This window comes from Leopardus geoffroyi, chromosome C3 (genome assembly GCF_018350155.1).
Source record: "Leopardus geoffroyi isolate Oge1 chromosome C3, O.geoffroyi_Oge1_pat1.0, whole genome shotgun sequence".
NCBI lineage: Eukaryota > Metazoa > Chordata > Mammalia > Carnivora > Felidae > Leopardus > Leopardus geoffroyi.
In genome coordinates this window covers 130287879-130303994 of record NC_059338.1, presented here as the reverse complement: position 1 = coordinate 130303994, position 16116 = coordinate 130287879, and the positions used below count along the sequence as shown (strand labels likewise).

The following is a 16116-nucleotide window of genomic DNA, read 5'->3' as shown; positions in this document are numbered from 1 at the left end:
TATAACATTATGTTAATTCAGCAACAAAAGAATTGGTCATATTTTAAAAATTGGATTATTTATATTTTTTTGGTGTTGGTGTATATGTTCTTTATATTTTTTGGATATTAATCCCTTATTGAATATATCATTTGCAAACATCTTCTCCCATTCAGTAGGTTGTCATTTTGTTTTGTTGATGGTTTCCTTTGCCATGCAAAAGCTTTTTATTTTGGTGTAGTCCCAATAGTTTAATTTTGCTTCTGTTTTCCTTGTCAAAGTAGACATATCTAGAAAAATGTTTCTATGGCTGATGTTAAAGAGATTACTGCTTATTTTTTTCCAGGAATCTTATGGGTTCAGGTCTTATATTTAGGTACTTAATCCACTTTGAATTTAGTTTTGTATGTAGTGTAAGAAAGTGGTCCAGTTTCATTCTTTTGCATGTGGCTGTCCAGTTTTCCCAAAACGATTTGTTGAAGAGACTGTCTTCTCCCCATTGTATATTCTTGCCTCCTTTGTCATAGGTTAATGGACCATGAAACTGTGGGTTTATTTCTGGGTTCTGTATTTTGTTCCATTGATCTATGTGTCTATTTTTGTGCCACTACCATACTCTTTTAATTATTATAGCTTTGTGGTATATCTTGAAATCTAGAATTGTGGTACATCTAGCTTTGTTCTTCTTTTTTAAGAGGACTTTGGCTATTTGGAATCTTTTGTAGTTCCATACAAATTTTAGGATTATTTGTTCTAGTTCTATAAAAAATGCTGTTAGTATTTTGATAGGGATTGCATTAATTTGTAGATTGCTTTGGGTAGTATAGACATTTTAACAATATTTGTTCACCTAGTCCATGAACATTGGAATATTTTTCCATTTGTTTGTGTCATCTTCAATTTCTTTCATCAATGTTTTATAGTTTTCAGAGTATAGGTCTTTCACCTCCTTGGTTAAGTTTATTCCTAGATATTTTATTTTTTTTGGTATAATTGTAAATGGGATTGTTTTCCTAATTTCTCTTTTTGTTATTTTATTATTAGTGTATAGAAATGCAGTATATTTCTGTATATTAATTTTGTATTTTGCAACTTTACTGAACTCATTTATCAGTTCTAGAATTTTTTTGGTGGAATCTGTAGGGTTTTCTTTATATAGTATCATGTTATCTGAAAATAGTAAAAGTTTTACCTCTTTCTTACCAATCTGGATGCCTTTTATTTCTTTTTGTTGTCTGATTGCTACGTCTAGGACTTCTAGTAGTATGTTGCATAAAATGGTAAGAGTAAACATCCTTGTCTTGTTCCTGATCTTAGAAGAAAAGCTCTCAGTTTTTACCTATTGAATATGATCTTAGCCATGGGTTTTTCACATAGAACCTTTATTATGTTGAGGTATGTTCCCTCTAAGCCTATTTTGTTGAGTTTTTGAATGTTGTACTTTGTCAAATGCTTTTTCTGCATCGATTGAAATGGTCGTACAGTTTTTATCCTTTCTCTTGTTAATGTGATGTTTCATGTTGATTGATTTATGAATATTGAACCACTCTTGCATACCTGGAATAAATCCCACTTGATCCTGGTGAATGGTTTTTTTAATGTATTGCTAGATTTGGTTTGCTAATATTTTGTTAAGGATTTTTGTATTTATGTTCATCAGAAATACTGGCCTGTAGTTCTCTCTTTTTTTGTAGTGTTTTTATCTGGTTTGGTATTGGAGTAGTACTGGCCTCATAGAATGAATTTGGAAGTTTTCCTTCCTCTTCTATTTTCTGGAACAGTTTGAGAAGAATAGGTAATAACTTTTCTTAAATGTTTGGTAGTATTCACCTGTGAAGCCATCTGGTCCTAGACTTTTGTTGTTGGGAGTTTTTTGATTACTGATTCAATTTAATTGCTGATAATTGGTCTGTTCAAATTTTCTGTTTCTCTCTGATTCAGCTTTGGAAGGTTGTATGTTTCTAAGAATTTATCCATCCCTCTAGGTTGTCTTATTTGTTGGCATATAATTTTTCATAATATTCTCTTATAATCCTTTGCATTTCTATGGTGTTGGTTGTTATTTCTCCTCTTCCATTTCTGAGTTTATTTATTTGAGTCCCTCCTCTTTTTTTTTTTTTTTAAATTGTCTGACTAAAGGTTATCAATTTTGTAAACTTTTCAAAGAATCAATTCCTGGTTTCATTGATTATTTAGTCATATTTCTTATAATGCTTTACAATTATGACCTGAGTTTTCCTAGAATGTATTAGAATGTCTGTGTAAAGTTTGGGGCCATATTCATAGAAATCAACCTTATTTTTATGGGCCTATAGCTACTTCAATTCAATAAAATTTATAATAACTTGAACCAAAAATAGGTTAGGTATGGAAATTATTTATTTTGAGGCTTTATAGCTTTTCTGGTGAATTATTTATATGCTATTAACTGATTAGTAAAAAAATAAAGCTGGACTTTAAGCCTCCTTCAAAGTTACATCTGAAAGTTCTTGGAGTTGTCTTAGCTGAACTCAAAAACAGTTCTCTTTGTTATACATGTTTCTTGTCTCTCACTCTGATACCCACATTGGTATCCCTGGCCTACTGATTCATACAAGTAGTACCTCACTTTGACCATTGTTCATGTGTCCAACATGACCACAGTGATGTCCAAGGGCAAAAAGCTTCTCAAGATGTAAACTGCTGAGATGTCAAAGCAGCACTTCCTCTCTTGGAGTCACTGAAGACTGGCATCATGCTGTGTTCCATGCAGAAATTAAAAAAGTTTCATTGTCCTGCATCACCACTGCTAGCACTGCAGTACTGCCATATACCCATGTCTCAAGGAATTCCCGGTGAAGACACCTCTTCAACTTCTACACACATCCCTGCTTTTGGAGTGATGCCAGACACAGTTCATGGAGTGGACCATAGAACCACTGTTTGGAACAGACCCTATGATGTTCTTTTCCACATTTTACCCTACAAGTAGAGAAGTGGAGACAAATTAGGAAGTTGGTGGTACTTTAGGCTCAGAGTGATGAGGGCCTGCATTAAGAGACTGCCGATGGGGATAAAAAGTGGGCTAGTGAGATTTACTGGAGTTGGGGATTCTAGTGCCTATATGGTGGTGAAGGTGAGGAAATCAATTTTTGGATCTGTTGGGTGAGATAACGGACAACACTTGAAGACAGATATTGAATGCATATGCGGGACAGGTGGTTAGAAGAAAAGTTGAAACTAAAGATGATGATTTGGGAATTATCACCTTACGTGGCACTTAAAGCCAAGGAGAGTGTGCAAAGTGAAAATTGAGAGCTGAGGATACAGCCCTAAGAAAGAGAAGTCAATGAGGAGAAGGAGTCAGAGAGGTTGGAAGACAACTGGGAGAGAATGGTAGCACCAATGCCAAAGGAAGGAGTTTTGAGGAAGGAGCTGGCATTTCTGTTAAGCACACCAAGTTCAAGTTAAAGATGGAAAAATTTTCTTTTGATTATGGCTACAATGAGTCATGGTGATTTTATTAGGAAAATATTTTCAATGAGGTAGTGGTTATAATAAATTTTTTTTTTATTAATTTTTTTTTTAATTTTTTTTTTCAACGTTTATTTATTTTTGGGACAGAGAGAGACAGAGCATGAACGGAGAAGGGGCAGAGAGAGAGACACAGAATCGGAAACAGGCTCCAGGCTCTGAGCCATCAGCCCAGAGCCCGACGCGGGGCTCGAACTCCCGGACCGCGAGATCGTGACCTGGCTGAAGTCGGACGCTTAACCGACTGCGCCACCCAGGCGCCCCTATAATAAATTTTTTAAAAGTAATCTTTACATCCAACATGGGGCTTGACCTTATCACCCTGAAATCAAGAGTCACATATTCTACTGATTGAGCCAGCCAGGAGCCCACAATAATTGTTTTTATCATAAAAAAGATTGTACATATTTTCCAGTTGGGCTAACTGAATAACTTAGAAGAGGTGAGCAAAATGCAGTGTTTACTGGAATTTTCCATGTTAAATGGTAAAAGGGAAACCATGAAAGAATAATAAGATAACTCATATGTATAATTTCTAATCAAAAGGTTCAGTTTTATTCTCCAAGAAGTCTTTCATCAAAACTCCTAAGGGGTGCCTGGGTGGCTCAGTTTGTTAAGAGTCCAACTCTTTTTTTTTTTTTTTTTTTTTTTTTTTTTTTTTTGAGAGAGAAAGAGAGTGTGAATGCGGAGGGGCAGAGAGAGAGAAGGAGAGAGAGGATGCCAAGCAGGCTCTCCACTGTCAGTGCAGACCCCAACGTGGGGCTCGAACTCAGGAAACCATGAGATCATCACCTGAGCCAAAGTCAAGAGTCAGATGCTCAACTGACTGAGCCACCCAGATGCCCCTCCAACTCTTAATTTTGGTTCAGGTCATGATCTCAAGTTTCATGAGATTGAACCCCACATCAGGTTTTGCACTGACAGCATGGAGACTGCTTGGGATTCTCTCTCTCCTTCTTTCTCTGCTGCTCCCCCACACATGCTTTCTCTCTCTAAATAACATTAAAAAAAAAACTCCTAAAATATGGGAATGAGTTGATTATCCTCATTTCCTTTCCTTTCCCTTTCCTTTTTCTTGAACTTCCTAGCAGAACTGGAACTAGAACTGGAAATTTTACATACCCACCTGATAGTTTTCTCAAACACATAGGTTCCTCTATTTTTAGGACTACTAGTGCACATGATTTTCACTGTGAAATATTCTGTTGGATTACCGTCTGTTAATTACCCTCTCTGAGCTTCAGTGTTCTCATCTGTAACACAAGGATAACAATACCCACGTAGCAAGTTGTCGTGATTACATGAAATAATGTAGGAAAAGTAAAAGACATATTTTAAGTGTACAACACATGTTCATTATTATTTATAAAAGAATCTATTTTTTGAGGGACTAATGAGATTTGTTTTTCTTTTTAAGGAAGAGATATTAAAAAGTTATATTTCAATCTCTATTTATCCATAAACTCCATGGATTTGCCAGTGCGCAAAGAAGTTATTTGCCGGGGATCTGATGATGTTTATTCTTTTTGCAGAGCTCTGAAGGGAGGTAAGCATTCGATTCATATTACTTTCAGAATAGAACATAATAGTTTGTGAGAATGTTCTGAATGTTAAATGCACTGAAAATGTGAAATCCCTTTTCTAATCATTTTTTTTTATCCAAAGATTTTTACTTTAGCAGCTTAAACAACATTTTGTAATTATGTTACTGAATTATTATTAAGATGGTACTTATTTGAGTGTGTTAAAAGGTATACTAAAATTTTTACCTTGTTCAGATTAATATTGTACATTTATCCTTGGTTATGGATCCCTTTTTCTAAACATTACACTTACTATTTTTTATAGAAACTCAGTAAACCACAGCCAAGGGAACAGGCTTGGTGGAATCAGCAGGGAAAGAAAAAAAAGTACTTTTTAAGAATTTTATTAAAAAAAAGAAAAGAAACTCACTCGATTTTTTTTTTTTTCAGTGGTTTCCTCAATATCTTCCCCTGCTTTTTTCTGCCCTGATAATATTCACAGAATAAGAAAATTTCAGAGTTCAGGACCTTAAAGGTCACTTACTATAAATCAAGAAATTTTTAAACTAGTATTTTAAATAGTTTAAATGTTTATAAATATTAGAATGTCACATTACCAAAAAATTGGAAAGTATAAAAAAAAGTCAGAGAATCTTATTTCCAAAGACATTTTGGAGTATTTCCTTCTGAGTTTTCTTTTTCTTTTTTTTTTTTTTTAATTTTTTTTTTTCAACGTTTATTTATTTTTGGGACAGAGAGAGACAGAGCATGAACGGGGAAGGGGCAGAGAGAGAGGGAGACACAGAATTGGAAACAGGCTCCAGGCTCTGAGCCATCAGCCCAGAACCCGACACGGGGCTCGAACTCACGGACCGCGAGATCGTGACCTGGCTGAAGTCAGACACTTAACCGACTGCGCCACCCAGGCGCCCCCTGAGTTTTCAATGTATGTACATTGTTTATGTACTTATAACTATGCTACACTATAATCATTTCTTTTTCTTTTTTTTTAATTTAAAGATTTTATTTTTATTATTTTTATTTTTTTTAATTAAAAAAAATTTTTTTAACGTTTATTTATTTTTGAGACAGAGAGAGACAAAGCATGAATGGGGGAGGGTCAGAGAGAGGGAGACACAGAATCTGAAACAAGCTCCAGGCTCTGAGCTGTCAGCACAGATCCCGACACGGGGCTTGAACTTACGGACCGAGAGATCATGACCTGAGCCGAAGTCAGCCGCTTAACCGACTGAGCCACCCAGGCGCCCCTAAAGATTTTATTTTTAAGTAATTCCTGTACCCAATGTGGGGCTTGAACTTACAACCCAAAGATCAAGAGTTGCATGCTCTACTGACTGAGCCAGGCGGGCACCCCAATAATTTTCTTTTTATTTATTTTTTGTTTGAGAGAGAGAGTCGGGGGAGAGAGAGAGGGTCAGAGGGAGAGAGAAAGAACCTCGAGCAGGCTCCATGCTCAGCACTCATCACAGAGCCCAATGCAGGGCTCTATCCCACAACCCTGGGATCATGACTTGAGCCAAAAGCAAGAGTCAGACACTTAACCAACTGACCCACCTAGGCGCCCCAATAATTTTCTTTTTAAAAGTTAATCCATTTAATTTTCTGACTAGATAATTCATGTGGTTCAAAAATTGAAGTATAAACATTACATAGTGAAACATCTTCCTTAGTGGGTATGCTTTGATTTATTTAACCATTCTCCTATTGGACAATTAATTACTTTCCTTCTGACATTTTTACTATTATAAATAATATTGTAATAGATATATCTTTGTATATAATTTTTCTCATATTTTAGATTTGAATATGTTTGCAGGGGTTACATATAACTGCCAGGGAAATATCCAAGCTTAATTGGGTTGACTGTATTTGTGGTTTTGTTTACATAAGGCCAAATCACTTTTCTAAAGGAATCTACCCTTTTATACATTATGTCACCATCAACATGTATGTATTTTAATCTCTGTAGTTTAATCTCAGCTCTTGTTAATAGTGGGCATTATCATTTTTAAAAAAAGAAGTTTTAAAACAACTGTTAGGTTTAAAAAAAACCCAATTGTTTTATTAACATTTAAAAATTACTATTGCAGTTGCATATTTTCTTATATAATTAATTACCATTAACTTGTACCCTCTCTTGTTTAAAAAAAAAAGAGGTAGTTTACATGAATATATTAAATTTAGCAACGTAGCATAAATTAGATATAGATGGGACAAAAACTGGAAAATAATGGCTGGGAATGAATGGAATGAGAGTAGCATAAAAATTCATAACAGGCTTATACCGGCTCTAACATGGACATCAATTTGATCTTGTGTTTCCTAGCATTCACTAAGAAAATTGCTTCTAAGTACATTAGTTTTTTTGCTATGCAAGTGAAACTTCAAGATACGTCTTCCAGTTGACCATCTCTCCACAGCTCTGACTTGTCTGCCACCCCCAAACCATATGCAAATAATGGAGTTGGCATTGCTTATATGTCTGGGCTCAGAGTTGGAAAGATCTGAGGCTCTGTCCCAGCTTTTCCATCTACCAGCAGTGTGAGCTTGTGTGTGTGATTTAGCCTCTATCAGCCTCGTTTTCCTCACCTGTAAAATGGGGACTGTGAAACCTATTGTACATGGTTTTAAGGCTATAATTAGAAAATGTATATAAAAAGGTTAGTGCAGTACTTAGAATAAGAATTCAAGAATTATAGTTGTCGAATAATAGATATTGGTATGGGTATTAGGAGTCGTTTTGTTCCTGATTTTACAGTCCTGTCATTTTTACAAGTGAGGGAACTGATGCCTGCAGTGGTTCAGGAACATGTCCTTCGCCATTTGGAGAGCTAGTAACAGAGTAGCCTCATGACTCTTAAGGCCCAGTCTTCCAGTGTACCATGCTTTCTCTTGGGAAAAAAACAAAAAACAAACAAAAACCCTTTTGGCAGATTACTTTTTTTTAAAGCAACTGTTTCACAATCCCACCTAATCTCTGATAGATTATGTTGACATTTTGTCTGAGTTTTCAAAGTTTCACTTTCTTGAGATCTAAAATGTGTCAGACTCAACCCAGTCTGCTGGCTTTTCCTTCCCTCCTGCATTTCCTTCCACAAACATCTGTTGAACCTAATTTGAGCAAGTCATGATTTAGGCTCCGGCGATCCAAAGTTGAATGATAGGGTCCTTCCTCAGAAGGTCCCTCTTTCTGGGAAAGACAGTCCTGGACAAAAATTAAAATAAAATGTCATAAATGCTGATAGAATTATATGCTCCTAGTTTAACTAGATAGTTACCAATTTACTATGACAGAACTCAGATAAGGTTTCAGAGAGTATTTTAGTAAAGTCTTGAATCTGAGAACATCAGAGAGGAGGAGGAAGGACATTCCTTGGAGAAGAAACAGCATATGCAAACACATATAACCCTGAAAGAATATGCTTTATTTGGAGAGTAGTTTTTTGTAGCTGGAGCAGAATGTGCTGTAGGGAATTGCTGGAGATGAGCCTAGGAAAGGGGACAGGAGCGAGCATGTAAGTCATGCACAAGATATTGGCTTGCATCTTGTCATCAGTGGGTAGGGATGACCCACTGAGATTTTCAGTTTTGCAGATAACTAGTGTCCATATGGAAGGAGGCGGGGGTTGGCTGAGGTAGGAAGCTGGGACGGAAGGAAGTGTAGCCAGGAGGCTATGTGAGAGACCACAAGGGCTGAACAAAGATGGCGGCCTGGGAACAGAGGGGAGGTGAAGAAAGAGGGCATATTTGGAGACAGAACTGGCAGGACATTCTGACTGATTTGATGTGGCAGGCAAAGTTTAGGTAAAATCAAGGGCTGGTGGAGGGCCAGTGACTGGGATTAGTGGAAGTGCCATTATCTGAAATGATGTGTGCAGAAGGGGCAGATTTTTAAAGAGAAAGCAATGAGTTCTAGTTTAGGCATATTGAGCTCAAGGTAATTTTGGAACACTTAAGTAAACATGTCCATCTGGTAGCTGAGTATATGGGCTCAGAGCTCAGGACATTCTGATTTAAGAAGCATTGATGCTATCAAGACCCTTGAAAATTTGGGAATCAAATTAGTAAGTACCATACATATCTACTTTTAAAATAGTTTTCCTTTTGGTATTTGTTACAAAAGTCATATATTTTTAGGATGTGATATTTAGAAAATATAGGCAAGCAAAAATAAAATGAAAATTACCCACAGTATTACCACATCTTACACACACACACACACACACACACACACACACACACCCTTGTTTCTTTTTAAAAACACATTTGAAAATAAATAAGTGGCTATTTCAAAGGCATCTTAAACTTAATTATCCATTAGACCTGTTTCCAGGGTTTTGCTTCAGTGGCTGTAACAAAATACCAAAAACTGGATGGCTTAGAACAACTGATATTTATTATCTGATTGTCTGGAAGCTAGAAGTCCAAAATCAAAGTATTGGCAGGGCTTTGCTCCCTCTGAGGGCGTGAGGGAAGGATCTGTTCCAGGCCTCTCTCCTAGCTTCTAAAGGCCCCAGGCGATTCCTGCCTTGTAGATGGTCATCTTCTTCCTGTGCCATTTCACAGTCTTCTCTCTATGCATTTCTGTCTCTGTGTCTAAATTTCCCCTTTGTATAAGGACACAGTCAGATTAGAGACCACCTCATCTTGACCATCTGCAAAGGCTCTATTTCCAAATAAGGCCATGTTCACAGGCACTTGGGGTTAGGACTTCAACATCTTTTTGAGGGACACGATTCAACTAATAAAACACCATCTGAGGCTTGGGTCCTACATTCTACATGGTGGGTAGGAAAAGTGTGCTGGACCACAAGTGAGCTGCATGGGAAGTGTAGAGAGGGGCCTAAACAGGGGCTCTGTCTTCCTTTTCTCTGGCCCTGCCTTAGTTCTCTCCTGGCTTCTTGAATGTGGGCAGAAGCTTCAAGCTAACTTCCCATAAGAATAGAATGGGATCTATGAGCAAACTATGAGCTTTCTAAGAGAGACAAAACAATTGAAAAAGAAGACTGCTGTACAGAAGAGGTTAGTGCCCCTTCTTCCCACCTGACCTGGTAAACATTTGGGCAGTCTCCTCAGATAAAAATCTTAGAGTTACTCTTGATTTCTTTCTCAAATTCTCAAGTCTTGTCCATCTCCTTACCTTCCTCTCTCACACAAAGTTTTCAGGATTGGCTTCACAGCCAGGGCCTCGTACTTAGAAGGGCTTCACATTTGGAGTTTAATATTCTCTGATCATAGACTTGAGATTCTTATTAATTTTATCTTTAAGTGTGTGTTTTTTTTTTTTTTTAATTTTTTTTTTTAACGTTTATTTATTTTTGAGACAGAGAGAGGCAGAGCATGAACGGGGGAGGGTCAGAGAGAGAGGGAGACACAGAATCGGAAGCAGGCTCCAGGCTCTGGGCCATCATCAGCCCAGAGCCCGACGCAGGGCTCGAACTCACGGACCGTGAGATCGTGACCTGAGCTGAAGTCGGACGTTTAACCGACTGAGCCACCCAGGCGCCCCTTTAAGTGTGTGTTTTATAAGTGAAGTCTGATGGGACAGTGGGGCATGCATGCAGTTCCCCTAGATGGGTTCTTGGCTCCTAGCTGCCCACTCCTCTGCTGGCACCCTGGACCCTGCTTGGGACCCCCTCCCAGCTACAGCCAGTGACCCCTGCTGCCCTCTATCGCTGGTGAGGGCCTGTATGCAGGGAGGGTCAGGATCAGGTGCAGGTGCCCTGCACTGTCTGAAGTGCAATGTGGCCATGACCCACCCCACCTGGACTGGCAGCACCATGGGTGCATGGGTTTTCCAACTATCAGTGGGTTGCCTCCCCACCAACAGGTAGCTCCTGGAGGTATTACATGGAAGTTGCAAAACGCTTGAAGGTAACTCATGTGACAGTGGGCCTTTGGGAAGGAAAGAGGCCTAATTTGTCTTTTTTGCCCCAAACTGAGGCATGAGGCACCTGGCAGCACAGGGGAGGGAGGCCCCCATCAGGCAGCTCTCAGGCCCACGCTTCGCATAAGTGCCCCACTCATGGAGCAGCCCCCTGGGTGTCCCTGAGCTTCTATACTCACCTTTCACTCTGAGCCAAGAGACCATTCCCTTGGATCATTCCATGCCTGGCCATATCTTCTCTTCCTTCTTTCAAATGTCCGACGTTAAGCTTGTGCTAGTTTTCTCTGGTCAGCTTGAAGCACCTTCTGGGGATGAGCCACCAAATACAAACTGTGTAATTTCAGTGATTCTGCCTCAGAGTTAAAAGCTCTGATATTTGTATTTAAAACTGTCATTGTGCAGGGATGCCTGGGTGGCTCAGTCAGTTGGGCGTCTGACTTTGGCTCAGGTCGTGATCTCACGGTCTGTGAGTTTGAGCCCCGCGTCGGGCTCTGTGCTGACATCTCAGAGCCTGGAACCTGCTTTGGATTCTGTGTCTCTCTCTGTCTCTTTGCCCCTCCCCCACTCACAGTCTCTCTTGAAAAGTAAATAAACATTAAAAAAAACCTGTCATTGTGCAATTTAAGATGAATGATAATTTAAAATTTTGTTTTACTTCAAATGAAATTAAATAACAAATTAAAAATATCATGGCAAGTCTAGAGAGAGACTGTAGAGGAAAAGAAAAAACTTTATATTTCAGTACTTTTCATAGGATGTCTCTCCTGCCTTTTGAATAAGAGGCCCCCATTTTCATTTTGCACTGGGCTTTGTAAATTTTATAGCTGTTCCTGAAGCCAGGTACCCAGGGACCAGGTACTAGCAGTCGGAGATGCAGAAGTGACCAAAGCAAAGCCCCTGTCCTCATGGAGCTCATGAACTAGTAAACGAGATCATTACTAAGTCATGAAATAAGACAAAAATGAAATAAGATTCAGTTTCTGATAAGTGCTCTCAAGGAGAGCAGCAGGCTAATGAGATAGATCATAATGGGGGAGGGCACCTGAGCTGGTGGTCATGGAAGGCATTTACCTCTTCTTCTCTTCACTGCTGTCACCACCTCCTGGCCTCTAACTGGTCTCCCTGACTCTTAGTGCCACCCTTAAATTCATGTGTGATATGGTCATGTGACCCACCTTTCTAAATAAAATCTGATCATTTCACACTCTTGGCTGTTCTTTCATTGCCTCCATTCTCTTAAATGTGGAACCTGAGCCCGTTTTTGCTTACTTCTTAGCACAAGATGTAGTTCTTAGCACTCCTGCTTCTCTTTTGCTTTAATAACGCTGAGCCTCTTGCAGGTGTATGCATTAGTCATACTGATTTTCACTTTCCTGCCTTTGCTCCTTTTTTTCCTGCCACCTGGAAAATCCTTCTTGTCCTTCCTTCCCATCCTTTATGACAATTCATCCCACTTCCTTCTCTTTTCTAGATTCCCTTCCCACCAGCATCTTTTGAATAACAGTCATTATCATATCAATGATAATATTAATGGCATCATTGTTATTCACAAGATGCCATGGAAAGAGGGTCTAGAAAGGAGAAGGAATAACATTTAATGTTATAATAACTAAGATTTTACTGTTAGTAACATTTAATGAGTGCTACATTCCAAGCATTGTTGAGCACTAACATGTATTAACTCATATAGCCTTAATGATCCTCCTAAAAGGTAGGTGTTACTATCCATTGCCATTTTACTGAAGCACAGAGAAGTTAAGTGACTTGGCCAAGGCTACACTCCAAGTAAGTAGGAGAGCTGGGATTCAGATCTGGAACTATCACTCTTACCAAAATGCTATATTCCCTTAATCCTTACTGCATCTTTTCATTGCATTGTATTGGAATGGCTTCTTTGCATGCCTATATCCCCATAGACTTTAACTCTTGCCCCTTGTCTCCTCAATCCCTGGTATATAGTAGCTTTCAATAAATACTTGTTGAACTATTACATTTGAATTGGATTGGTCTTGAATGAAAAATCAGAATATCATGAAGACATGATCACTTTACTAGGCTCAAGAAATAACATCTCCGTGTGCTAACACCCCTAATAAGGATATACCCTTGTGAGAAGTGAGATGATTCATTTTCAGAAATGCCAAATAAAAGCTGTGCTGTCTAGTTAACAGTAGGTTTACAACCTGTTGGAAATAATGTACAAAGCCCTCCCCATCACACAATGGAGTCCCAAACCCTTAGACATTTCACTTCCTGGTTCTTCTTCCTCTCTTCATTTCCTGGGCTTATTTTTCACAGGCTTTGCAATGACCATGTGCCAAAGAACTGAAGTCTCTGAATTACCTCAAGGAATACACATTTGTTCCAGTCAGACTACTTTTTGGCCTTACATGGGTATAGGCAACTTCCAGGCAAGGCTGTAACCTCTGTAGTCCTCAGCCAATGAGGAATCAGGGGAGGGACTTGCATGCTAGGAGATAAATTGTCTGTTGTAACTGCCCCAAGTGTGCCTGTCCATCAGATACCTGCTCTTTCAAGAATGTTGATTAAAGCCTCGCTTCACTGTGCTCCAAGTCTCAGTGTCCCTCCTTTGATTGGGGCAGTGGGATTATTTCTCACATCCAGAAGCAAATAGATGTTTTTTTGTGAAAATAGACATAATCTATTCATTTGCTATTAAGGATTTTCTTTGGCTAGTTAGGAGAACAAGAATGGTTATAGTTTGCATTTGACTATTTATATTACTTTAAAAGATATTTTTGGCCACTATTGCTTTTGTTAGAGATTCAAAACATTTCTACTTTTCTATCCTTACCCTGTAAATTCACTCCTTTGGTGTTTCTGAGTGGGAGAGTGGAGTATGTTTTTTCCTGCACTTCTGACTCTGTCCACAACTTCTGCAGGGCCAGGTCCATGGCTGTGCATTTCAGCAGTGACTACTTAGGCTTCTCAGTGGTGGGATTGGAAGGAGATTTGGTTTCCTGGCTGCCTCCCAACTCTCTCCTCCACCTTTATAAAGATCTATTTTACTCTGTTGAAGGAGTAGCAGTATTAAATATGCACACATGTAATTTGGGATAAAGCATATTAGCACTGGCTTATTCATTCATTCACTATTGAGACAAGTAGGCCTTAAAATTTTGTATCCCCTAAGGGATGAAATATAGGCTGATACTGAGAGATGCTTGGGGTGGCGAGGAAGCCATAGGAGACCCATAGCCGGGGTAGGAAGTTTGTTGCTTCTCTACAATTCGCTTGGGACTGCTGCTGCCAGTAGCAGCATAAAAGGTACACTCCATACTATATTAAAACAAAATCACCCGATGACGACCAATATAATTTTTTGTATTTTGTATTTTGTTTGTAGAGACTGTGAATACAACAGTAGGCTTCTCCTTCAGGGGAATACGATTTTCTAAGGTATTGTTCAAGAGTCATTTTGTACTTTCTTAATCTTTTGCAGTAACAGATGTGTTAAGAATTTGAAACAAGCCATTCACAACTTCAAAAATAGCTATTCAACCTTAAGGTGTTTAAGATTTTGGTTTTTGCTTTTATTTAGTTTGGGGTGTTTTGCTATTTCTTCTTTCTGTAGAATATGGAAATATGGAAAAGTAGCACACAAAAAAGCTCTTTTTCACTTCATTTTTTTCCTCTAACATCCATGGCTAAAAGTAATGCAAATGCTCATAATTAATATGTTGAATATCTTTGGGTAAAAGCACTGGATGACCGCCATGTATAACTCAGTAACTGCCCCCATGAATAGTAATGATGTAATTTTAGATATTTGCATTAGATGCCTGGCAAAGAAATTTTGGATATGTTTCACTTTGGGTACCTATCTTATTTATTTATTTATTTATTTATTTATTTATTTATTTATTTATTTATTTATTGAAAGTTTATTTTTTGAGAGAAAGCAAGTGTGAGAGGGGGAGGAGCAGAGAGTGAGAGAGACACAAAGAGAGAGAACGCCAAGCAGGCTCTGCACTGTCAGCCCAGAGCCTGATGCGGGGCCCAGAAGCTTAACAGACTGAGCCCTCCAGGCACCCTTGGGTGACTATTTTAAAATAGTCATTTAATATGCATATCCTTACCTATTTTTCTAAGGATACTGTATGTTTGAAAATTTCACAGACTAGTTTAAAAAAACTGTTAAAAAAATCCCCTTATAATATCCCTTTATAGTTGGGAAATAAATAGGTTTCTGCTCACTGGATTCAAAAGGCATACAAAATTTCATCTCATTAGGAAACTGAGATAATGATAACCAATTTAATTTAAATGGCTTCCTCCTAATAAGACAAAATTCTTATAAAAGTCTTATAAAATAGAGGCATCTAACATTTTATTTACTTGTATTTCTTATTCCTCATTTTAGGGACAATACAGATGTGTTGCAGAAGCCATCACTGGAAATACTGAAGAAATGCTCTTTTGTCTGAATTTTACTGTCATACATGACCCTAATTTCAATTAGAATAAATGGAGTATATTTTTATTTTTCAAAAGTCTTATTGCTGACTTAAATTTTTTTTTCCCACAGTGTATTAGTGTGCTAGGGCTGCCGTAACAAACAGCAAAGACGGGGGTCCTGAACAATTAGAAACTTGTTTTCTCACAGTTCTGGAGGCTAGAAATCAGAGATAAAAGTGTGGATGGGTTTGGTTCCTTCTAGAGCCTCTCCTTTTAGCTTGTAGATGACTGCCTTTCCTGTGTCTTCACATGGTCTTCCCCTTGTGTGTGTGTCCTCATCTCTTCTTATAAGGACACCAGTCACATTGGTTTAGGGCCTGCCCTACTGACCTTAGTTACCTCTTTAAAGATGCTACCTACAAATCCAGTCACATTCTGAGGCACTGGGGGTTAGGGCTTTAAGCATATGAATTTTGGAGAGACAAAATTCAGCCCGTAACACATAGGCAGTAAAATTTTTTGAACTGGTTGACTTCTCCCCATTTCCTGCCTCTCTACTCTGGGGCAAGTTACCAGCATTGCTTCCCTAGACTACTCTGCTGCCTCCTGACTGAGCTTCCTGTACTTGGTCAGGTGCCTTTGATGAAGTATTCTCCATAAGGATTGTTTCAATAATACTGTCAAAATACAGGTCCATTCATGTCACCACAATGCAAATAGAACAAAATGAAGCAAAACCAAACAAGATCCTTCCTGTGGCTTCTGATTCCTTTT

General features: G+C 38.4%; 1 protein-coding gene across 1 annotated transcript in view; it reads left to right on the top strand.

The window, feature by feature from the left end:
• LY96 (lymphocyte antigen 96) overlaps window positions 1-15437 on the top strand; it is a 28337-nt gene extending 12900 nt beyond the window's left edge. The window contains exons 3-5 of the mRNA XM_045454885.1: window positions 4910-5038; window positions 14291-14343; window positions 15308-15437. Coding sequence (XP_045310841.1) covers window positions 4910-5038; window positions 14291-14343; window positions 15308-15406 — 281 coding nt within the window. The 3' untranslated portion in view covers window positions 15407-15437. The remainder of the gene's footprint in view (window positions 1-4909; window positions 5039-14290; window positions 14344-15307) is intronic.
• The last annotated feature ends 679 nt before the right edge of the window (window positions 15438-16116 follow it).